A 25,884-nucleotide genomic window follows, 5' to 3' on the forward strand; every position below is an offset into this window, starting at 1 on the left:
GACACAATGTTAACAGAGTATGTTACAGTGTATATGTCTCAAGGAACAAATTTGTATAGATTTATTATTAAATCAGCAACTCTCCTAATTTTTGTAAACCACAGAGAAGATTCCACACCAAACTTTTTGTATTATCTTAGTGTTTGAATTATTCGCCTCATTTTTTAGAAAAGAATATAGAAAATTAGATTTCCCAACCAACAGAAATATAGGATTTTAAGTGCTGTTATAGGTTAAAAATTTTTAGAATTTTTTCTAAGATTTTACTTACTTTTTCTTTAAGATTTTATTTATTCATGAGACACAGAGAAAGAGGCAGAGACATAGAGAGAGAAGCAGCCTCCTCACAGAGAGCCCAATGTGGGACTCAATCCCTGGACCCAGTATCACTCCCTAAGCTGAAGGCAGACGCTCAACTGCTGAGCTACCCAGGCATCCAAAGATTTTACTTATTTATTGGGGATGCCTGGGTGGCTTAGTCAGTTAAGCATCTGCCTTTGGCTCAGATCATGACCTCAACGTTCTGGGATCAAACCTCGAGTTGGCCTCCCTGCTCAGCGGGGTGCCTGCTTCTCCCTGTCCCTGTGCTTGCACTCTCTCTCTCAAATACATAAAAAACTTTTAAAAAAGATTTTATCTATTTATTTATTTGAAGAGCATGCATGCAAACGAGTGGGAGAGGAGGAGTAAGAATCTCAAGCAAACTCCACACTGAGCGCAAAGCCCAATGTGGGGCTTGGTCTCACGATCCTGAGATTATGACGTGAGCCAAAATCAAGAGCTGAACACTTAACTGACTGAGCCACTAAGGTGCTCCAGTAAAAAATTTTCTAAGATGCACAGTCCAGGGACGCCTGGGTGGTTCAGTGGTTGAGCATCTGCCTTTGGCTCAGAGCATGACCTTGGTCCAGGGATCGAGTCCTGCACCAGGATCCCCACAAAGAGCCTGCTTCTCCCTCTGCCTATGTCTCTGCCTCTCATGAATAAATAAAATCTTTTAAAAAAATAAATAAACAAAATAAAATACACAGTTCAATTTACAACCATAGAAAACTGCAAGAAGGCACACTTTTGAGGGTCCCTAATGTCAAAACCATTTTTAAAATAATACTAAGATACTATTTGGCTTTTTTTACTTCTCAGCCTCTCATAAGTACAATAGATTTTTCATAAGTTATGTGACATGTGAAATTCTAACAGACTATGACTGCAGAAGTAGGCATGAGAACTTAGTGTTTTTATTATGTCATATGTTAAAGAAATTTGTAAAAATGTAAAGCAATGACATTCTTTGAATTTTTTTCTTTTGGATAATAGTTTCTTTCCCCACAAAGTAAAATAAAGTAAATTATTTATGTTAATACATAAATTGTACACTATTGTTAGTTTTAAAAGTATTAACAAATACTAAAATTCAATTTGAATTTCTAATTTGGTTAAAATTGACAGGTAAAACCCACATAACAAAAGCTCTCTAAGGTTCTCAATAATATTAAGTGTGTAGCAAGGTCCTAAAACCAAAAATTTTGAGAGTTGTTGCTGACAGGAGAGAGCTAAGATTTAGGGGCTTAAAGACATAACAAACTTTTACAGTTTAATGTTTACAACCAAAATATATTTGTGTTATTACTTATATAATTTTAAAAAGCTGAAAAATATACAGTGATCCCTCTATGTACAATTGCCTGTATTTGCCAGTATTTGCTTTAATTACAGAGCAGAACCCTCACGTGAAGCAGAGCTTTCCCATTTTCAGCTGCCAACAGCTGACTGTTGTTCTGCTGAGTCAGGCCATTTACAGTTTACAAAAGACACAGCTGTGAAATATATTGCGGATTGATGTCATTTCCTAGCCTACTGCCTCTTCCCTTATTGAAGACCCTTTCCAACTTCAGCGACTCTTGTGGTCTCTTCCCTGTGCTTTCTACCAAATCAAGGAAGGACAGGACCATCTGTTTTTGGCTGGCTGCTTTTATGAAATATGTTCACATTAAATCTCCTTAAATGAGTTATTTCAATCTTAAGCCTATCATCAATGAGAAGCTTTGTCAGGAAATTCTTATGTCCTCTAGGAAAGAGACATGTTTAAATCTGAGTGGTTTGGAAAATCATAATAAGTCTACTCAACTGATCTCTGAAGGCAATAACAACATCCTTTCAAATGACTGTGCTAATGAAAGGAGCTTGAAGGGAGCAACCACTGTCTCTCCAGACGGAGACTTCCCTGTTGGAAGCCTTGGATAACAAAGTAATAGGACTATGAGGAGGGAGAGAGAGGAAGGCAAGAACAAATATTTATTGAGCATCTACCTTGGTCCAGGCACTTCACACCCTTTATCTTAGTATTTCTCATCTAAGGTGAGAAACGTTTGCTTTATATATGCTTTATATATATATTTTTAAAAATGATTGCTCAGAGACGTGAAGTAAATATCCAAATTCCCCTAGCAAGGTAAGTAACCAAATTATACTTGTCAGACACCAATGCCCCATACCATCACTATACCATGCTGACTCCATGTTTCTTCAAACAGCCTACAGGTCCTCTTTCCAGATCTCTCCAGCCCTAATGGAGTTTGGCCCATTTCCTACATTTTCTAACCTTGACTGTAAATGCACATACTTTCATTTCTGCCTCATAGGGCACTATTTCAGTTGAGGGCTGGTGATAGAGGTAGTGCTGTAAATGCTCCTGAACATCTCCTTTCCCCATCATCTGAAATGCTCTGTCCTATTACACGTAACTCTGGATTTAAAGATTCTATTGGAGTTGTAGGTCTTGGAAAATAACCTCCTTGTTAAGTGAGGGTTAGTTTTTTTTCAGCTACATATTCAGGTAACAATAAAATTTCACGCTCCTACCTTTATCAATCAAAATATGTTTATACAAACTAAATTTATAGAGGAAAAAGTGCAAAAACCTTTCCATAATACAATCAATACCTACAGTTTTCTACCTTTAAAATGAGAAGTTGTTTCAGAACTGTGTGACTAATGGGTTAATGAGAATTAATCAACTCTCTTGATAGTTACCACAGTCAGTGTATTAAAGCCAGCTCTCCCAAGCAGATGTCCTAAGTCATTGACAGCAGTGAAAGGAGAAACGTGTGGAGAAAATCCTCCTTCCCTTTCTGTTTCTGCTAACTGTAATGAACACCGAAGTTCATAGAGTGTGTCACCTCCAAACATTGCACCAATAAATACTCCATCTGGTTTTAAAACATAATGAATCTGTAATAAATACAAGACAACAAAATTGAACACCAATAAAAAATAAATTTATTATTTAAAAAAAATACAACAAAATTAGTCAGTCTTATGTTAAAAAATGTTAAAAGAATAAACATATACTGTCTAAATCAATATTTTACAATTACCATTCTTGTTTTTTGTCAAAATCAGAAAATTTAACACGTAAGGCAATCAAATATCAGAAAGGAACTGCAGTATAATATTATTATAAAGATAGACAATAATTCATTGGTAGTATATCTCTGAAATATATGTCTTCAACTTTTCTAATAGATACAACTTACTTCTATAATGAGAAAAATACTGAAAGAAAAAAATTTAAAGTGTGGTGGGTAGATTACAAAACTCACAAACCTCCATCTGTGCCCTTTAAATGTCACTTTGCAACAACTCTCTCAAAAAATGAAGTCTATTTCCCCTCTCCCTGAATCTGGGACAGCCTTAGGACTTGCTGTGGCCAAAAGAATGCAGTGTAAGTGACAGTGTGCCAATGTCACACCAAGGTTTGAAATGGCCTTACATGATTCCCTGTACTGCCACCGTGTTGTGAACAAGCCTGCGCTAACCTGGCGAGGGATGAGAGATATGAGGAGCAGAGATCAGACACCCAGCTAAGGTGATTCTTGACCAGCCAGCTTCAAGACAGTCTAGCAGCAGATCACAGACACATGTGTGAGCCAAGTTAGACCCAAAAGGATTTCCTAATTAAGGCCAACCCAAATTCCCACCCAATCCACAAAATCGTGAGCTAAGTAAACTGTTTTTTTAAACCACTAAGCAGGGGTTGGTTTTTAGCAAAAAAAGCTAACTTATACAGAAATTATTATAATTCACATTAATCTAACCAAGCATTAGTTTCCTATAAGAAGTTATTAACTTATTTTCCAGTTTTAAGACAAAAGCCAATTTTTAATTGATAATTCAAACAAAATAATTGCTGGAATGGATTCCAGAATCACAAATGTTTATTACTCACTGACTCTCTTAGAACTACCATCTGTAACTAGATTTGATGGACTATTCTCAACAATGAGAAACATTATAGAAAAAGGTAGATTCTGAAATAAACCCCAAATCATAGTAGGCTTTTCTCATCAAAGTATCCATCTTAAAATTTATATTTAATTAATTATGAAGCAAGGACAAAACAGCATATAAGCAAGCCAACCGTAAAATCTTTGCTTTTCTTCCCCCACTTCTTGCCTCTTTGATGTTGCTTCCTTCCCTGTCACCAAACTGTAATTTAGCAGGGACCTAAGACCCAGTCCTCAGTTCTCTGCAGCTTCTTTCCACCTCAGACAGGCTTATCAATTCCCATGGATTTCACAATGATGACTTACAATCACTATCTTTAGCCTGGACATTGTCCCAGAACTCTAAGCTCATTTTTATCTGTCTGTGCCATGGACATTTGTCTCTTGGCAAACTCACCCTCCCAACACAACCAACACACACAACACTTATTCTCAAACCCACTCCCTCTCCAATTGCTGTTTTTCTGTCAATTACCATTTTCCATTCCCTTTCTGTCCCCTGCTTTTACTAACTATTCTCCTAGGTATTCAGACTCAAAACTTTAGGGTGAGTTTGTGGACTCCTTTAGGTCTTTGAACTTCAGATCTAACCAGCCACCGAACTATTGATTCTTCTTTTACAGAGTCTCAAATGTATTATCTCTTCCTCTTAACTCCTGCCACTGCCACCTAGCTTGTTTCTCTCATGCCTGGACCATGGGAACAGTCTCTGTGATTGAACCGAAACTTCTGGCATCAGTTTTCCAAGTAGCAAAATGAAGACATCTTACAGAGTTATTAACATATTAAACAGGGCACAGTGATTGGTATGTGTTTAGTATGTGCTTAAGATACAGTAGTTACCCCGCCTACAGTCTTTTAATCATGTCACTTTCCTCCTTAAAATTCTCCAGTGGCTCTGAATTGCATAAAGAATGAACTCTCAATTCCTTTATCTGTTACCCAAGCCTTCCTATATCTGGTCCCAAAATACCTTACCTCCTGGTATTATACTAATCTCGAAACAGGCTTCCTCTCTGTCCCTTCATGTTCCTGAGGCTTTTATCTCCCACCTATGCTGTGATTCTGCCTTCCCTCCCCATATCAGACCTGCCCTCTAAGGCCCTGCTCAAGTAATTCTCTCTTCTTGAATCTTTCCTACCCCACTTAAAGCCACAGTGATCTCCTTCCCTCTTCTGAACATAATGCTTTTTATCTACTCTTCACCAGTTCACTGATAAATGCCAATCAACAAACATACCTCAGTCTCTAATTATAAGCAGGGAAGATACAAACATGAACAAATAGGTTCCTATCCACACAAAATTTATAAGCAATTAAGGGACCCACACTGAAAATGTCTTATATCAATGTGATGTCAATATTATTTTACCCAAGTTATTTTCTTTAACCTTTCATAAATATTTAAAACATCTCCATAATTAGAATCTTGAACATTTTCTTACCTGTTCAAGTGCTCTAGGAAGGTCATTCACCCAGTGTAAACTAGAATATTAATAACATATTGGTTTTAGTTTAATTCATATAATTATTTAGTATAATTATCACTCACGTAAAAAAAAAACCACCAAAAATATGTTAATTTTGAAGTCTGAAATTGTATATCAAAATTTCATACAAATTTTAAAGCAAAAAATATTCCTAGGGGAAAATCTTCGTTCTGTTACACTAGAAAATGTGACAGTACTGGGGGCAGCCCCGGTGGCGCAGCGGTTTAGCGCCACCTGCAGCCCAGGGTGTGATCCTGGAGACCCAGGATGGAGTCCCACGTCAGGCTTTCTGCATGGAGCCTGCTTCTCCCTCTGCCTGTGTCTCTGGCTCTCATTCTCTCTCTGTGTCTCTATGAATAAATAAATAAAATCTTTTTTTTTTTTAATTTTTATTTATTTATGATAGTCACAGAGAGAGAGAGAGGCAGAGACAGGCAGAGGGAGAAGCAGGCTCCATGCACCGGGAGCCCGACGTGGGATTTGATCCCGGGTCTCCAGGATCGCGCCCTGGGCCAAAGGCAGGCGCCAAACCGCTGCGCCACCCAGGGATCCCAATAAATAAAATCTTAAAAAAAAAAAAAAAGAAAATGTGACAGTACTAAAAATACTATACAGTAGTTAATTTAGGAAATCTCTTGCATTTTCTTTTGAATAGAGATTCACCCCCTACCAGTGCATAGTGGTATATGATGGCAAGAATCAAAGTGTCTGCAGATTATGGTCATACTTTCCTGACAGAGGTGGCATCCTCTTATGCTGACTTCCAGGATAGCACTGAATACCCATTTCAAACCATACTATGTTTAAGATCACATTATCTTTCATAATGCTTTCTAACAATTATTAGATACATTAAAAATTAAGAATGTCATATCACAAGCTCTATCATACTTATGGGGAAACTGAAAACAACAGAATTAGGTACTTGCAAATAGCAAGCTGAAGAGCTAAAACTCACATTCTAATTCCTTGCCCAGGGCTCTTTTCCTTTCTTTCCTCTTTTCCTTAGACCAACATTTCTGTAATGTTTTTCATTTCCTGATTAAATGTGAATACTTTTCTAAATTTGTTCAGCATACCTTAAAAAGCAGGAAAGAAATTATAAACTCACTGAAGAAAATAGCTAGAGTACAACTCTTCCAGTTTTCTGGGAATGAGGGGTTCCTGGGACAGAGGCCTTTCAGTGCTATTACTGGCAAAGTACTGGGTGAACCACAGTGATTGGTTTTAGGTTCACCCTAAAAATGCTATCAAAAGGGCTCTGCTGACATGAAGGGCATGTTGAATCTTTGAAAGAAAATCTGACTATAAAACAAGACAGGGAAAATAAAATTACACACATAATATTTTATTTTCCCTATTAGACGCTGAATTCTTTGAGGATGAGATCCCTGTCTGGATTCATTTTTGTATTTCCCCAAAGCATCTAGCTCAGAGCCTTATATGTTATAATCTATTCAATAAATACCTGTATGTTTGTGGAATCAATGTGGAAAGACATGGTAGGAAGCACAAATGGGAAAAAATAACCTTAGGGACTCTATTTCTGTGTGGAAGAAAAACTGAAGTTGAAGGAAATACTAGTTTTTCCTTATTTGCCAGAATGAGTTTATAAGAGTGCTCTAATATTTGAATGTTGAGGCCAGTATAGTCTTTCCAACTTTTTCCCCTATCAATACTAAGATATGTATACTGGGAAGGAAAACCCCTCTATCACAGATGAACTTTAGCAAATTGAAAAAAGTTGGGGAAAAAAAGTTATGCTACTATATCATATCACCTCCAGTAGGGAGCATATAATTCGTAATTCTTTACCAGAGAAATCTTCGAGTTTATAAACTGGTTTGTGACTTAAAAAAAAAAGTTATTAAAAATTGACTCCATTATCTATTTTCTTTACTGCATAATATTAAAACTACATACCATAAATTATTTATTTATAACGTACACTTTTAAGAAGTACAAATGGATTACCAACCTTAAACTGCTAACCACCAGGTCAAATGTATTTTCTTTGAAGGGAAGGAACTCTTCATCAGCTAAAACACTGACAGTAGGAATTTCCATTTCTAAGGTATTTTTCTAGTGGTTAAAAAATAAAAGTTCAAAATACATTTATATAGAATCTCAGTTACTAATGAAATTATTGTTAAATTTAAGTCAATGTTGTATTTACTTGGCAATTTCTATCCCTTCCAAAAAAAAAAAAAAAAATCAACAGAGCCACAAAGAAGCTCAAGAAGTGTTTTTTAAGTGAGAATTAAGACTAGCCACAAAAACTAGCTAGCAGGTTGGAAAAAAATAAATAGGAAACCTCCCTCATACCAAAACAAATCCCAGAAGGCTGAAAGTTTCAGTGGAATAACTGAAACCATAAAAGTAGCAGACAAAAATATGGGTAAATATTTTTATACTCTTAGATGGTAACACTTTAAGCAAATGTGACTCAAAAGCCAGGAATCATAAAGGAAAAGACTAATTTGTGATTATAATCAAAACTTCTAAAAATCCATAAACAATGTAAACAACACACTTTGGGAAATATTTACAATATATATGATGAAATTAATATCCCTAAAAAACAAACTCCTACAAACTACTGAGAATAAGAACACACTAAGTCAGCAGTGCAGGTATAGGCACATCATAAAATTACTTACAAATTCACAAATTAAAAAATACCAATAGCCCAAAGACATCAATAGCTGTTGGCTGCATTAACAACCAAAGTGCAAATAAAACTATCAATAAGATTCTACTTTCCACTATCAAACTGACAAAGGCAGAAAACAATTGGCTCAGTACTGCCAAAGAAGAAAAAAAAGTGTTTTCATATAATATTATTCTATTTTTTTTATTCTATCTTTCTAATGGCAGTCTGCTGCATATCAAAAATTTAAAGATGGATACCAAAGAATCCATAAATTCCACTACTAGGAATTTATTTCCAGGGAAAAAAATAAATCAAATGTACCAAGTTGCCTTATATAAGGATGTTCTTCACAGTGCTGGTTATTAAGAAACTAGAAATATAACTGTCCTTCAATAGAAATTTACTCAAATAAACCACGGAATATTCGTATATTGGAACCCTATATAGCCATTTAAAAAGGAGAAATTTGTATGTATATATGTCATTCGTTGATACAAAAGAATGATATCCTGTAAAAAACAGCATATTATTATACCATTTGTATATAATTATATGTTGGGAGGCAGTTATCTATCTGCAAAGATAGAGATAAAAATGTTAGCCGTGGTTGCCCGTGAATGGTGGGACCAGGGATATTTCCTTTCCCTGTATTGATATTTTACATTTCCTGTATTGCTTAATTCTTTATATGTGTTATATCTAATTTTTTTAAAAAAGCTATTTTCAATTTGAAGGAAATAAAAACAAAAAACTACAAATAAAACCAAAAGATCAGAAATCAATAATGTTAAAAAGCTACCTACCAAAGCATTTTCTGCAATGTCTACTTGGAAAAACTTCCCAACAGTTTCCTGCAATGGAAAAAAGTTAATCAGATAATACAAAAAGAAACTAACAAAAACCCACTAACAAAACAAAGTAACTATTGAAATTGCTAAAGGAAAAAGTGGCAGCAGTAATTTTCAGCTTTTTAAGGGCATTTTCCTGCAGTAAAACCAGTATACACAATTAGCTTTAATAACATATAGTAAGTTACACAGATTTAAATATATGCAACTACACCTATGTTTAACACATTTAACTATATTTAATAAAATATACAACATAGGTGTGAATAATCAACCTCTTCAGTTCACTCAGTAGATTAAGGCTTATGTGTTAGCCTTTCCAGAGTACAATATGCTGAGAGCTAGTCGCCACTCCTGGACCACAAAAGACCTGGATGGTTTTCCTGCCTTTTAGTTGTTCATTCAAAGAGTTTACAAAGAGTAAAGAAAGACTTAATAAACACAAGACACTTGAGAAGGGGAGCCCTCTGGTTTCATTTTCCCTGTTTCATCTCTCCCCTTCCAAGAGCACTGTACCATTTCTTTTCCAGATTAACAACTTCCACTACATTCTTTTCTCCAGGATTCTGCTCTCCCTGTCACCATTTCTATCAATCTTCCATCTGTCTTCCGTGTTTCTTTCTCTTACCTTGAAACAGGCATAAGACTCCTAATCTTGAAAAATCTCACGTCTAACTACCTTCTACTTGTTCTGTTTGCCATCTACAACTCTAATTCTCGTTAATGTCTTTCTCCTCAATTCCTGGTAACCTATTTCCACTTTCACTGCTCTACTAACACTATTTGTAAAGATTATTAACAACCTAATCAAGTAGAACAACGTGTCTGCTCTCACTTCTACTTTACTTGACCTCTTTGAAGTCCAGCATGGTGAGTGGTCTCCTAGAAACTTCTTCAGTACTTTCTACGCTGCTTCCCCTCCTCTGACAAAGACAATCCTTTCCACTTCATGCACACCCCCTTCCTAAAGAACTTCCCTGCCCACAACTTGGAAAGGGTACCATACCATTACCTGGCTACTGTTAACTACTCAAGTGCAACTGGTGTGCAGGTGAATGTTTAACTACAGGCCTCCAAAAAAAAGGTACCCGAAGTTGTAGTCTTTGCCAATTTCTGTGGTGAAGTTACTCTTCATTCTCCCACCCCCAAACACAGTTGTGGAAGGTTCTTTTCTATATTCTTCCCCAGTGAGCTTACATTCCTGTGGCATCAGTTATCACCTGTGACAGGCTCCCAAGTAAGAATAGCCTCCATTTACCCTGTCTCACTTTATCTTCTTGCTAACCTTTGGGGAGAGGTATCACTGCTCACATTTTACAGAAACTGAGGTGTGCAGAAGTTGGATAACTGGTCCAAGGGTATATATATACATACACACACACACACACACATATATATATATATATATATATAAATATATATATAGTCAGCAAGTGGAGGAGCTGAATGTGAAATCCCTTTCTAAGTTTATGTCAGCGCTCTTAACCTCAATACCCGAATTCTAGTTCCACATTTCCAACTACCTGTCAGATATTAACACTAATATAGTCCACTGTTACCTCACATTCAACATATCTAAAACAAGAATATCTCAGGCTCCTTGCCCCACCACCCCTGACTTTTTCCAGTCACTGAAGTAATAACTTCAAAGTTATCTTGCATTTATTCATGCAATTTCATTTAATAAATCTTCAATGTGTATTCTAGATATTGAGAATTTAGCAGTGACCATAAATGAGCACGTCTATGGAGTTTATACTCCAGTAAGAGAAGACAGATACCAATTAAACAAACATACATGAGGTGCTAATAAGTGCTAATGAAACAAGTCAGGCAAATAGCCAGTGGAGAGTGGGGACTCTATTTAATAGAATAGTCAGGAAAGGAATCTTTGATGAGGGATCATTTGAGCAAAGACCTGAAAAAGGTGAGGAAGTAAGCCATACAGATATTTTGGGGAAGAACAGAGCAACAACTATTAATACAAATCTCTGGCCAGCTTGAGAGTCAGAGATAAGGTTAAGGTTGCTAAAAAGTAAGGAATGAGGGGAAGGACATAAGATAAGAGATATATGTTAGGCAGCCAGATCATTGAGGGCCTTATGGATTAAGAGTCTGGATTATTACTGAGTTAAAGAAGCCAACAGTTCTGAGCAGATGCCTGGCAATGAATTGACTTATGCTTTAAAATAATTACTTTGTTGTGAGAACAGACTGTTGAGGAAAAAGGTAGAAGCAGGGAGGCCAATACAATAATATTGAAAGTGGTAAGAATAGTAGTTATGGATATATTTTGAAATCCAAGTAAGATGGGGAGGATTCAGTGTGGGAGGAGAGGACACAAGAGCAAGTTTTCTGGCCTGAGCAACAAGAAGAACAGATTTGCTATGCCCACCACAACAGTGTTTTGAGAACCTCTCATGTCCCACTCCCACCACCCTGGCCCAAGTATATGTTTTTTTTTGAAGTAGATTTTATTTTTATTTTTTTTAGATTTTTATTTATTTACTCATGAGAGACAGAGAGAGAGAGAGGCGCAGAGACACAGGCAGAGGGAGAAGCAGGCTCCATGCAGGGAGCCCGATGCGGGACTTGATCCTGATTCCCAGGATCATGCCCTGAGCCAAAGGCAGATGCTCAACCGCTGAGCCACCAAGGTGTCCCTGAAGTAGATTTTAGATAGAATGCTCACTTTAATCTGTATCCAACACAGTGTTATATATACAGGGGCTAAAACAATAAATGAATGTCTTTATGGTCTGACTTAGAAAATGTAAAATGCTAGTTTAAGCCTTAATCAAGGCTACTTATACATAATCATACAGAAACATTTCTAATCAAATGATAAAATTAATATTTTTCTCAGCTAAAAAATTAGCTTAATCACATTTTCCAAATCAATGTCAATCTGATTTTATTGTGAAGTATTAAAAACATCTGCACAAAATGGGAATGAAGAACAACATATCTTAGATTTAAGGAAACTATAAGTAGGAATCACTGTATAAAGCAAATTAAAAAAAGAAAAACCACATTAAGAAAAAAATACTTAAGAGGAGACAAAACCACCATTGATTTACCATTTAAAAAATATGATACGAACTGAATTAAAGAAGAATTTTTTTAAATAGTCAATTTTATTTCTTGAAAGTAAACTAAGTCACTGAATATATATACCTTATTCAAATGTTGTGCTATGTAACCTCTTCCACAACCAACATCCAAAGCAAGGGAAAAATTCCTAAAAAATAGACACAGAACTTATGTTATGTTTTGTCTGTAATAACACGGTCCACAAAATAATTATTAAAAATTAATTTTTCTGAAGTAAAAACATTTTAATGAATACAACTTTCAAAAAGTCACACCCTCTGCCTTTTCTGCCTCACCTTACAAGCTGTTTCTACCAGAGAACACATTGAAGGAGCAAGTCTATCTGGTCCAGACATTCACAGGACCTCACAGTCAACTGGCTTTCCATAAGGTTGCTCCATGAAGTGGATTCAAAGAACAAACTCAGTGGGTATTTTAATTTGATAGTACATACAAATAAAGAATGAAAAGAAGCTAATGTATATTAACATGAAAATATCAGTATACTTCTCAGGAACTTTATCCCTTTTTCTCAATTTTGCTGAGGCAGCAGATGACTTAAAAATCATGTAAAATACCATAAAATATTAATATGTTAAACTAAAATCAAAACACCCATTAAATAGTAGCTAACTTTTACTGAAATCTTATCAGGCTCAAAGCAATGTACTAATATTCAAAGTAGGTCAATCCAAAGTCCCTCAACTAATAAGCAGTAATCAGAATTTGAATTCAGTTAGTCAGAATCCTGAGCCAGAATTATTATCCCCCAAACTATGCTGCCTCTTCTAAATATATGTCATACAAAACCAGTTCACAAATCTAATCGTAATGTGACAAGAAAAACTTAAAATTTTATCCACTAACATATTTTCTATTGGAACCTAAAGTCCTTTTTCAATTTCTATTAAAAACTTATGTCAAAAATATAGAACAACAGTACGCAGTTGGAGAACTGGTGGTGGGGAAAAAACTTTTTTTTTACATAATGCCCTCGATTTTAGTTGTCAACACAAAGCAGTATAACATGGTAAAGTACACAAGCTTTGGGATCAGAAAGACATGATTTAGAATTCTGGACCTGCAATTTATTGGCTCTGTGACCATAGACAAGTGATTTAATCTCACTAAATCTGTTTCCCCATCTATAAAATGGAAAAGTTACAACCTTCCTCAAGAGAATTTTACGAAATGGTGCACGTATCTAGCGCAGTACAAACGCTCAACAAAAGTTGGTTATGCGTTATTGTTATCACAGATTACAACAGTAATTTTTTTTAAGATTCTATTTTATTTGAGACAAAGTGTGCACATGCACAAGCAAAGGGAAAGGGCAGAGGGAGAGAGAGAAGAAGACTGCTTCCTACTGAGTAGGGAGCCTGTCTACAGGCTCAATCCCAGGACCCTGGGATCATGACATGAGCTGAAGGATGACACTTAATGGACTGAGCCACTCAGGCACCACCAGATTACAAGAGTATTAAATAGATTTCAGATACCACAAATAAGACATTTAATAATCTGTGGGATTCATTTTTTAAAAATCGACGAAAGATCAGTGCGGACAACATAAACTACACTATATAATGATAGAACATTAGTGCAAGGATATTTAGACTGGTATTTCTTTTTTTAGACTGGTATTTTTAATAATTTAGTTCTAAAGAGTTAATGTTAGTTTAACACATGCTTTTAGCCATTAATCACAGGTGTCTCTATAGCTCTATGTTCTATGACATAAAAAGACTTGTAAAATCCATACTGATTTGGAAAATTTAATGTTTCATTTTTAATAAATGGCCTAAAATCCAGGCAAATGAATGACTGCAGTATAGAGAACTAGCTATTTGTTTCAGATCCTTAAAATAATGGAATAAAACAGATGAAATGGGGGGTGATTATTGGTAACAATGAAGCATTTTACCAAATGCAATTAATTCATCCCAAGATTCTTTCTTAAATTTTAATTTTAATTTATTTTTTTAAAAGATTTTATTTGTGAGAGACACAGACTCAGAGAGAGAGAGGCAGAGACATAGACAGAGGTAGAAGCAGGCTCCGAAGGGAGCCTGATGCGGAACTTGATCCCGAACCGCTGGATCACGACCTGAGCTAAAGACAGGCGCCCAGCCACTGAGCCACCCAGGCATCCCCATCTCAAGATTCTTTCAAAAACATTTCTAAAAAAATGACTGAGTTTTTAATTTTATAAAATTTCCCTTTTTAGAAACAAATATAATAAATTCATCCCACATTGGTCTTATTTATTTATTTTACATTGGTCTAATTTAACGGACACCTTTTAAACAAAACACAAAAAGTGATTTGCTAACATCACAGAGCACTTCACAGTAAAGACATTAACCATTATTTGCGTGGTTCCTGCCACACAGCTGTAAACTTGAATTAGTAACGTTGTTATGCTTAATACAGAGCAATGAGTTCATCAAGGTTTTAATAATAACTCATCGAAGTGTTCTATTCTCAAATTTGCCTCCATATAATTGTCAGAGAACCCCACTACCATTAACAATACTGAAGATAAAATGGCCAGAAGTCTCATATAACCTGAGTGGGGAACAAATCTAGGTAGACTCCTTCACTTAGATTGTAAAAGACTCTCTTGTTAATTTTGGTTCAACTTTTAATTAGGTTTAGTAAATCTTAAGTTTAGCAAATCTTAAAAATTCACATGTGGTCGGGGCAGCCCGGGTGGCTCAGTGGTTTAGCACCGCCTTCAGTCCAGGGCCTGATCCTGGAGACCCAAGATTGATTCCTGTGTCGGGCTCCCTGCATGGAGCCTGCTTCTCTCTCTGTCTGTGTCTCTGCCTCTCTCTCTCTCTCTGTGTCTCTCATGAATAAATAAACAAAATCTTAAAAAGAAAAATTCACATGTGGTCAATTTTTACCTTCATTTTTGAAGCAATGTTATCATAACTGGCTTTTGGTCAAATGAAATTGCATCAGTCATTCAGGCTCATAGAGAAACCATGAATTGTGCTTCTATTCTTTATTTTGGGGGGGGGGGGCAACAATGAAGAAAAAAGAATGCTTACTCTCCAAATATAAAAAAGGAGAGACTGAAGAATGTGATTAAAATCACTAATTCTGGTAATAAATGCCTCTAGATTTTGCCATTCAAGACATTAAGCTCTCAGCATTCAATCTCTTGAATCTCCAGTCAAAAGTTAATTGTATTTTATTATGATAATTATCACTTACCTGGTTATGTCATACACACGATCTGCAATCTGACTTCCAACCTGAAGGATTACAAGCGGCAATGATGTATATAAGTTAAGTAGATTTAACAGAGAAGCATCACTCTTTTTCTAGTTTTCAATAATCCACAGGTTACTTATGTTTCAACTGTTGATAAGTACTTCTTTCTATCCCATTTTCACTTGGACCATAAATTACGTAATTTGAGCATATATTATAAACACAATAAATTAAACTACCCCAGGAAACAAATGGAGGCCAATTACTTCAGAAGTCAATTTAATGAATTCAAGACTACATATTTATGAATATGTATATGTATTTTGGCCTTAATATTCTATATGCTTTATAAAATTACAAGGATAAGAAGCAACAGAAGCATAACAAATACATTATTGCCCACAGATATTAGCAGGAGGTACATAAAGTTGAATATTGTTAGCTAGGGTTTATTACAGATGAATGTATAAGTGATCACTACAAAACTCTATTATTTGAAGACTCATCAGAAATTCTGTGGAACTATAAAAGAAGTAAACAACTTTTCTAAGCAACATGTGCAAATGAGAAAGTTAACCAAATCTGAAGAAATTGCACTTCATGCTATTCTCCCCAATCCCAACCAAATCTAAAAGAGGGCATAAGATAGGTGCTTCCTTTTGCTAGGCTAGCTTCATCTGGCAGGAATAAAAATGTGGGAGCCTAGTATTCCTTAGATTCCACTATTGCTTCATAAACACCCCAAAGTTTCTATTAGGATTTGGAAGTTTAGAACATATGTATATTTGCTTTGGGGGAGGGGAGTAGAGGGAGGGAAAGAGGCACAGCAGAAGTCTTTTCCTGGAGGATTCCACTTTATATATCATTCCCGTTGTGAATAACTTGCTCATTATAAAAAGAACTCTCATACACTTTACCTCATTTATTCTAGTCCTGCACATAGATGAGGCCTCAGTCAAGTGGTAACCTACACGCTTTACTTGGAGAAAAGTGGTTAGAAATATACATCTTTTAAGTACATGTCATTGTGAACCCTAAGAATGAATACAGCCAATCACCTGGTCAGGCCAAGTTTACACAGAGGTCTGTCCAAAGGAGCTCAGAAACTCTTTCCTGCTTTGGCTTTCAAGACTTCACTATACTTAACTTCAATTTTGCTTCATCCCAGAACATTTACTTAGGCCTGATCTTGGTGCTGTGTGTCCAAAGAGTAGAAACCTTAAGTTTCCAATCCACCTGGACAGAGGACGAGGTCTTTCAAATGAGAGCAAATCAGAGACCTTAACTTATCTTAATTAATTTTCTTAAAATATAAACCAGGGATCCCTGGGTGGCGCATCGGTTTAGCGCCTGCCTTTGGCCTGGGGCGTGATCCTGGAGACCCGGGATCAAATCCCACGTCGGGCTCCCGGTGCATGGAGCCTGCTTCTCCCTCTGCCTGTGTCTCTGCCTCTCTCTCTCTCTCTGTGTGTGTGACTATCATAAAATAAATAAATAAAAATTAGAAAAAAATTAAAATATATATATATATATACATAAACCAGATCCTATCACTCCACTGCTGAAAACCATTCAACAGGGATGCCTGGGTGGCTCAGGGGTTGAGCACCTGCCCCTGGCTCAGGGCGTGATCCGTGGTCTCAGGATGGAGTCCCACATTGGGCTCCCTCCCTGGAGCCTGCTTCTCCCTCTGCCTACCTCTCTGCCTTTCTCTCTCTCTCTGTGTGTGTCTTTCATGAATAAAAAAACAAAAACAAAAACAAAAACAAACAAAAAAAACCATTCAACAGGCTTGGGGTGCCAGGATCATGATCTTAGGCTTGTGAGGTTGGGCTCCAGGTTGATGCTTTCTCTCCCCCCCCCAAAACAAAAACAAAAACAAAAACAAAAACCATTCAAAAGCCTCACATTCCTCTAGGGCAGCGCTGACTAACAGAAAAACAATGAGAGCCATATGTGAAATTTAAAGTTTTCTAATAGCCACCTTTAAAAAGTAAAAAGAAACAAAAGAAATTATTTTTCACATATTTTACTTAACTCAATGTATCAAAACTACAATTTCAACATGTAATCAAGATTTAAAAAAAAAAAAACTGTTAGTGAAGTATTTGGCATCCTTTTCCCACACGTGTCACTGAAATCCAGTGTATTTTACAGATAGAGCGCATCCCAACTGGACTAGCGACATTTCAAACGCTCAATAGCCACATGTGGCCAGAGATTCCCGTATAGAATGGGTTGGGAAAATCCAAAGTCCTTATCTCTTACCGCCCTCCCTGACCTCCCCTCCTACTGTCTCCTTCACCGAAGGCCTCAACCAAGTCCTTTCCGTCCCAGAAACTCATTTGTCCTTCCCTTTGATCACTGAGGCTACTCCCTCCAGTTCTCAGCTTGCCTAATTCCTCATCGTGTCGTCTGCCCGAGCGGCCTTCTCTGACCGCTGCAGTCATTACACCACTCCACTTTAGTACCTCACCTGACTTCTCTGGCTGAAATTCCATTTCTTGTTGACCTCCTGAGGGTCGCGGTCTTACCGTGCCCAGGACACAGCTGCAACCCTTTGCTGGGTCAATGAATGAAGAGCACCTTGCAAATACGCGCACCCAGCAGCTCAGGCGATTACAGTAGACGCTCAGACACGCAGGGCGGCTGCCCAAGGTCGCAGGGCGAAGTGGGGTCGGCTGCGGCCTGGCCCGAGCCCCCGGGCCGGCGCCTGAGGTAGGAGCTACCCTCCCCCGCTGCCCCGCGGACTCACCTCCTCCTTCAGGTAGTCAAACCTCATCGGCTCAGGCTGCCGGGCCGCCCAGTTCTTCTGTTTTCTCTTCAAATCTCGGTCGAAGATATTTAGGGCTCTGGGCGAGGTGCTGCCCGGGGGAGAGACGCCGGAGGCGACCTCCCTGAGACCGAGGCCCTTTGCCGCGACCCCTGCCGCCGGAGGCCGCCGCCATAAGAGCCAGAGACCGCCCAGGCGCTGCATCTCCCGCGGTGACGCCGCTCGCAGGCGCTCTGCGCGCGCATGCGCCGCCGCGGTTCCGGCGCCTGCGCTGGAGAGCACAGTAGAGGGAAAGGGGAAGTAGTTTGTCCCAGTTCTCTTGCCATTCCGGCGGAGCGTCACCCGGAGGACTGTGGGTGCGGGTCGGGTCGCACGTGAGGCCGGGCGAGAGTTCCGAGGTGAGCGGAGTCGGGTTTCAAGAAGAAGGGCTGCGCGGGGTGCTTGGCGAGTCTGTGGCAGGGTCTTCTTCGGATTCACGAGGGATTTTTTTTCTTTGCCATTCCAGTCACGTTTTTCAGACTTTCTTGGTCCTCTCCGAGTCCTGTCGAGGGACCTCAGCCCAGTAGTTGCGCCCTAAGGTTAGGGGTTGGGAAGGAGATCGTCGTTCTGGGACCACCCTGGTGGTCTCCGCGTTAGAGGGTGGGTAAAGGGGAGAATGGGCTGTGGAGTTGAAGGTTGAGATCAGGTCGCCCATCTCTGTCTGCATGTCTGACATTTATCGAATGCTTTCGTTGTAAACATTTATATGCATGGTCACTAATAGTTGGTGAGAGGATGCGTACCTCGTACCTACCTGTTAAGCTTATGTGTGTCAGTGCATCATCGAAACCTATGGGGTTTTTTTTTTTGAAGTATAAAAAATTGTTTTCGAATTTAAGGAAAACAAAATATAAGCCTTACTTTCTAAACAAAGCACTGCTACCCTGTTTGATCAGTTCCTTTGTGTTCTTAATACTCCGTGACTTAACTCTGCAAAAATCAAATCGAGATGCTAAATCGTTACTATTTTCAAGGGAATAGGACTGATCTCTCACACACAATCTAATATGTTTTGGGGAGAATCAGCCCATTTGGGCCTTACTCAGTTATAGAATAAGAAATGATAGAGAGAAGTGATCTTTATTAACTAGGGTGAAACTGGGCAGCCCCGGTGGCTCAGCGGTTTAGCGCCGCCTGCAGCCCGGGGCGTGATCCTGGAGACCTGGGATCGAGTCCCACGTCGGGCTTCTTCTGCATGAAGCCTGCTTCCCCTTCCTCCTGTGTCTCTGCCTCTCTCTCTCTCTCTCTCTCTCTCTATCATAAATTTAAAAATCTTAAAAAAAAAAAAAAACTAGGGTGAAACTTTTTGAAGGATTGTCAGATTTAAAGAGGGAACTTTGTGAGCTGAATCTGAGTCGATTTGGATCTATTTAGTTGGGAGAGTAGCCTTGTAGAACGAAGAGTTGTTTAGAGTACCGTGAAGTAAGGACTAACACAGAGAATGGGACCAGAATGAGAAGAAACATAGGACCAACTGAGGCTTGGGAAACTTTTGATTACATTAGCTTTTAACTGGCCTCAGGTATAGGTATGCAAAAAGAAATGTAGAAGTTCTAAGTGAGTGCATTTGGCTAGTAAGCATTTGCCTCCCTCTGTAAAGCCCTGGAATTCTGCCTGGTTTTGTCTTAAATGTATTTCTCCAAATGCTCTATAATCAAAAGACTATATTTTAATAGTTTTTGCTTTTCTGCATGTGACTCAGTTGGGAAATGAAATTGAATGTGTTATCTTTATTTACATTTAACTTAGACTATATTGTGAATTAGTATTTATTTGTGAAGTATCTTTTTAACCCTTCATTATGTAATATTTGTTTTATTTTTTAGTATTTGGTTTCTTCAAGCATTTGTTCAGTCAGACATTTAAAAATGGCATCCAAACAAGAAATAATGAGTGACCAGCGGTTTAGGAGGGTTACAAAAGACCCAAGATTTTGGGAAATGCCAGAAAAGGATCGAAAAGTCAAAATTGACAAGAGATTCCGAGCAATGTTTCATGACAAAAGGTTCAAGTTGAATTATGCTGTGGATAAAAGAGGACGTCTCATCAACCACAGCACTACAGAAGACTTGAAACGTTTTTATGACCTTTCAGATTCTGATTCTGATCTATCTGATGAAGATGATAAAGCATTGAACCAAAAGAAAATGAAGAAGAAAAAACCCCTGACTAACAACAAAATAGAATCAAATCTAGTGGAGGAGAAAAAGAAAGAAACCAAGAAAATTAATCAAAAGGATTCTGGAGAGAAAAATGGTTTAGATGACTCTGGCAGAATTCAGAAAATGAAAAAGTCATGCAAATCTAAGAAGGTAAATTCAAAAATAAGTCCTAAGAAAGACAGAGAAGAGTTTATACAAAAAAGTATAATAGAGAAAAAAAACATTGTTCGGCATAGTACAGACTCATGTCCCAAAGGAAAACTCAGCACAGGAGACTTGGGCCTCTCTGAAATTGCAAAATGTCCCAAGGTCAAGTACTCTGAGACAAGAAGACAAATGCAATCAGGTTGGTTGGAAAGAATTATGGATTCTTTGATATTATTTATTTTTATACAGTTTTTTTTTTTTAAGGAGACATAATATTAGTATAATGGCAGTGATCAAATGCTTATTGAGTATAAAGTGTGAAAGAAAAAATACCGTATAATGATTATTTGGTGCTATAATGGCTAGGAGAGAAAAACTTGAGGCTAAACAATGATTGTGATTTGTGGTAGAGTTGGGTATTCATTCATACTTCATTCATTCAACTACTTTTAGCAACTAGTATTTGGCAGGTAGAAGTAAGACTTGGTTGCCCATCTCGAGGCTACTGCTAGCTTATTTGATGCCTGTGCAAATTAGAAAAAGTTAAGCCCTTTTGGATACATAGAGCTCCTAGAGCTCATAGTTTGGTAAGGGACAGCATCTTTGAGTGAAGCAGTAGGTTTATTCCCTCCTATTCCCAGACATAGCACTCCTGCAAGGTGCATATACCTTGTTGAGTGGAGTTTGACCTTGATTTCAGTCTTTCTTGACCATTTGCAGATCCTCTATTGCAAATAAATCCCTGCTGAACTCTACAGTAACACCAGCCTAAGGCAGCACTGTCCAATAAAAAATGTGTAGTTTTGAATTTTCTGGTTGACACCTTAAAAAGTAAGAAAAACAGGTGAAATTAATTTTATGAACTTACACATAGTACATCAACCGATTATTTCAAAGTGTAATCAGCTTAAATAATGTTAATGGCATAGTTTGTATTCTATTTTCATACTAATCTCAAGTATAAAATTTGAACAAGCCACATTACAAGTACTTAGTTGCTGCATGTGGCTGCTGGCTATATACTGGTTGTATACTGATCTAAAGTGGACGAAATCAGATCTGTAATATAATAAATAATAGTAAGTGCTGTAAAAGATGTTTAGCAGAGGGCGATGGGAATTCAGAGGAAAAGATCACTCAAGATACGGTAACCAGAGAAAAATTCATAGGAGAAGTACCATAGGGCTTGGAAAAAGTAAATCGAGATACCAGAACTCTATATAGAAAGGACTTTTTGAGCAAAGATGTGCTTGGGTATGTTCAGAAGAGATCAATAATTCCCGTTTGATTAGATAGTAAGGTCTCTGAAGGGGTAAGTGGAAAATACAACTAGAAATGGTTATTTGGAACTAAGAATCATCTGATTCTGGTTCATGCTTAGTTGTTTACTGAGCTTATTAAAATTTTGTGTCACCTCCAGCAGCAAGAAATTTTGAGTGTTGGTGTTGCCAGTCGTTTATGTTTTTAACTGAAAATTGATATTCAGATGAGCCAAAGGCTGGCCATAATTACAAGACCCAAGGAGGATAGGCATCAGGAAAAAGAGAGGACTTGAGAGGCTGAGATCACATTCAAAAGGTAGGAAGTATCAGGTAGTGGATGGAATTCTAGATAGCAGGGACTGGGAGGTCAGAGTGTGATCTCATTTCATTTGTAGTGGAACCAGGCAGCAAACTGAGGTATAGGGAGAATGGATAGGAGTTTGGTTACTGAAATTGGAGAATAATATCAGAATAGGAACAGCAGCAAGTTTTGTTTGGTGCTGGGTTTATGAAGTAAGTTAGTCTAGCATCTTTTAAATTTCACTTGATTTAGGACACTGGATTAATGTAACATATCCTTATAATCCTTTGGATTGATTTTAGAGAATCTTTTTGCATATTGTTTTTATTAAAATTTCTCAATGAGCTTAAGAAATTAGGGTAGATTAATCAGGAAACAAGGGTAAAGTGATTTACGTGGGGATACACAGAGCTGGTCCTGCAGCTCAGGCCTTTAATCCTTCCACCCCATCGTGTTGCTTCCAGTAGTTTACATACAGTCTAGAAGGGCATTTATGTTTAAGTAGGGATTGGTGACTTCATATGTAAACATCTTTTGTTTATTATTCATCAGTTACCATTCTAGCAACTACTGTGGGCAGAACTTTTTAATTGCTACAAGGTAAGGTGACATGAAGAGGTGCAGTTTGGTATCATGTGTCATTATAGAATGTTGATGCCGGCACTTGCCTCCCAGGAACTTGTTTTAGTAAATAATTGGACATTTGTGCAAAGAAAGTGCATCATAGTATTGTTTTTAAAATTTAAAGAGTAGTATAAATCATTAGGGAATTGATTAAATAAATTGTGATAAATCCAAACATGTTTATGATATATGAAGTTTTAAAAATAAGTTACCAAATAGTATAAATGATATGATTAGCTACTTAAAAAAAAAAAAAAAAATCAGTGGGTACATCATAGAAAACAAATTTAGGAAATTATGTAACAAAACCATCCAGTTATCTTTGAATGAAAAATTACTAATCATTTTTATTTTCTTCATTAAACCATATTTTCTTAATATTTTTGCAGTGAGCATTCATTACTTTTAACTTGGAGGGAGATAATAATGCATTTTTTTAAAGTAGCTCAGTAAGTACTGTTTAAAGTTACTACTAGAGTGGTACCATCTAGGAATGGAGATAATCTCCCATTATCTAGCATTGTACATGGTGGATTCTGGGCAAATACTTAATGAATGAATACTCTGTACTTGATATTGTCAAAAATACTAAAATACTAGATATTTTCAAGTCTTGAATGTATGTTTTTATTTTGTATTTAAATTCAATTTGCCAACATATAATACATCATTAGTTTCAGTTGTATATCAATTTATTATATAACTGAAAGTGTGGTATGTATATTGTTGTCATAAGAGAAAACGGCGTATGTGAGATGATACTCAAACTTTTTTATGTTAATAGTTACGTACATCTTAGGGAAAAAAATGTAACCACTACCTCATATCTGTGACTTCAGAGATATTTAGAGCAAAGCTAATTTTTTTAACTTAAAATTCAGTTTAATGAAAAACATCAGTGAAATGCAAAAATCATTTAAATGGTATAATAATGACTGATGCTTGAGAAAATTGCAATATTAGATAAAGCTAAGTGTAGAAGGTATTATTTCTCAGTATATTGTTTAAAAGTGAATTCTGATGCTTGCCTCATAGTAACTTTCTTTCACTATTATGGTGGCATTTTTCTTATCCCATATGCAGAACTTACAATAATGCCCCCCCCCCTTTTTTTTGGCTTTTTCACATCTATTGGCTAGTTTTTTGTTTTTTGTTTTTTATGATTTCCCCACTCCCTTATGGCACTAAAATAAAAGCCCATTTCTTTTCTTCCTCATGGAACTCTTTTTCAGTTAGCCTCAGGTCAAATGGCATCTTCATGAAACCCTTTTTATTATAAATACTGCTGTACAGGCCAATTTTAGAAGTTCCTTCTGTGTTACTTTAGAACATAGCTTCATAAATCAGTAAATAATTTCCTTTTGTTTGTGAACCCATCAAGAGCATGGGATCACGATATAAGCCATATCCCTTTTCCCTTTCCTGAGCTCAATGCCTTTTACATAGTAGATAAGAAATATTTTGGGGGAATCCCTGGGTGGCGCAGCGGTTTGGCGCCTGCCTTTGGCCCAGGGCGCAATCCTGGAGACCCGGGATCGAATCCCACATCGGGCTCCCGGTGCATGGAGCCTGCTTCTCCCTCTGCCTGTGTCTCTGCCTCTCTCTCTCTCTCTCTCTCTCTCTCTCTCTCTCTCTCTCTTTGACTATCATAAATAAATAAATAAAAATTTAAAAAAAAAATGTTGTCAATAAATACCTATTATAAGATTATAGGATCAGGGAAAAAACTAAGTTCAAATTTCATTCCAAGTGTTAAGCTTTTAAATTTTTTTTAATTCTGGGGATCCCTGGGTGGCTCAGCGGTTTGGCGCCTGCCTTTGGCCCAGGGCACCATCCTGGAGTCCCAGGATCAAGTCCCGCGTCGGGCTCCCGGCATGGAGCCTGCTTCTCCCTCCTCCTGTGTCTCTGCCTCTCTCTCTCTCTATGTCTATCATAAATAAATAAATCTTAAAAAAAAAATATTAAAAAATAAATAAATAATTTTTTTAAAATTCTGCAAGCAGAACCTGTAAACAGAAACGTAAGCTCCAATTTAAAGATGAATAAAATGTGTACGATACTGTATATCAACACACACACCCCCACAGTAGAATCGTATGATTGTTTTAGAAATAGAGAATGAGTTTTTTCAGAGTTATGAAAGCTAAAAAAATCCAAATTAAATAAAAATAGTCCCTTACTTTTCATATATTGCTAACTATAAGTTACTTACAAAGCTCAAAGTTAAGCAGAAAACTTATTATTTTGCTCTGCATAGGTGATCTCATCTATATCATAACATTTCTTATTATTACACATGAATGAATGAAAAATTTTATCTCCACTGTGCAATTTTTCAGATCTGTAAACAGCCAACAGCCTTCTTGATATCTCCTCTTAATGATTCAAAGGCATTCAAATTCAACATATCAAAAACAACTCATGATCTACCTGTACCAAACAAGCAAACTGGTTCTTTTCCAACATCACATTTATCTCTCTATCCAACTAGCTAGCTAGCTTTTCACGCCAAGAAGCTAGGACTCATCTTTGACATTTCTAAAACTTCTGTGTCCCATATCAAGCCCCTGTCACTAATTACTGTTGATTTTTACCTCCTGACTCTGCAACTCTGAAGTGAATCCATCACTTCTTTCTGTCTCTGACAGTTTAGTGCTACCTGCATTTCTTGCTAGTAGTATTGTCCTGTACTTCTAATTCTCTAGTCGCATCTGCTTTTGACTCCTTCAGTCAATTTTCTATAGTGTAGTCAAGGTGATCTCATTGTGCCAATCTGATCATGTTCCTTTCTGAAAACAACAGGGACTTCTCACTGCTTATATGACAAAGTCCAAGCCTTCTTCTTGGTTTTTGGAAAGTGTGGCCCCTACCTTACTCTTCACTTTAATTTCTTACTTGACTCCTGGCTATCTGCAATCTAGACATTCTTGCCAATTTTTCCTATTTTTAGATCTTTGCATTTGTTTTTTGGTTTTGTTTTTGGG

At 37.2% G+C, this 25,884-nt stretch overlaps 2 protein-coding genes across 10 annotated transcripts in view; one reads left to right on the forward strand and one right to left on the reverse strand.

The window, feature by feature from the left end:
- NDUFAF5 (NADH:ubiquinone oxidoreductase complex assembly factor 5) overlaps window positions 1-18,615 on the reverse strand; it is a 63,099-nt gene extending 44,484 nt beyond the window's left edge. For 4 of the 6 annotated variants that reach the window (XR_005377537.1, XM_038571583.1, XM_038571582.1 and 1 more), the window contains exons 1-7: window positions 18,348-18,609; window positions 15,593-15,633; window positions 12,455-12,518; window positions 9,233-9,280; window positions 7,755-7,858; window positions 5,732-5,771; window positions 3,034-3,231 (exon numbers count right to left, since the gene is read on the reverse strand). Coding sequence is in view for 5 of the 6 variants with exons in the window: in XM_038571583.1 (XP_038427511.1) it covers window positions 3,034-3,231; window positions 5,732-5,771; window positions 7,755-7,858; window positions 9,233-9,280; window positions 12,455-12,518; window positions 15,593-15,633; window positions 18,348-18,569 (717 nt within the window). In the remaining variant the exon portion in view is untranslated. Of the gene's footprint in view, window positions 1-3,033; window positions 3,232-5,731; window positions 5,772-7,754; window positions 7,859-9,232; window positions 9,281-12,454; window positions 12,519-15,592; window positions 15,634-18,347 lie in introns of all 6 variants that reach the window. The other 2 variants (XM_038571580.1, XM_038571581.1) reach the window with 2 other exon arrangements.
- Window positions 18,616-18,630: 15 nt separating this feature from the next.
- The window catches only part of ESF1 (ESF1 nucleolar pre-rRNA processing protein homolog), a 65,809-nt gene continuing 58,555 nt past the window's right edge, over window positions 18,631-25,884 (forward strand). The window contains exons 1-2 of one of the 4 annotated variants that reach the window (XM_038571586.1): window positions 18,631-18,763; window positions 20,231-20,912. In XM_038571586.1, coding sequence (XP_038427514.1) covers window positions 20,273-20,912 — 640 coding nt within the window. In that variant the 5' untranslated portion in view covers window positions 18,631-18,763; window positions 20,231-20,272. The other 3 variants (XM_038571587.1, XM_038571588.1, XM_038571589.1) reach the window with 3 other exon arrangements.

Source organism: Canis lupus, chromosome 24 (genome assembly GCF_011100685.1).
Source record: "Canis lupus familiaris isolate Mischka breed German Shepherd chromosome 24, alternate assembly UU_Cfam_GSD_1.0, whole genome shotgun sequence".
Taxonomy (NCBI): domain Eukaryota; kingdom Metazoa; phylum Chordata; class Mammalia; order Carnivora; family Canidae; genus Canis; species Canis lupus.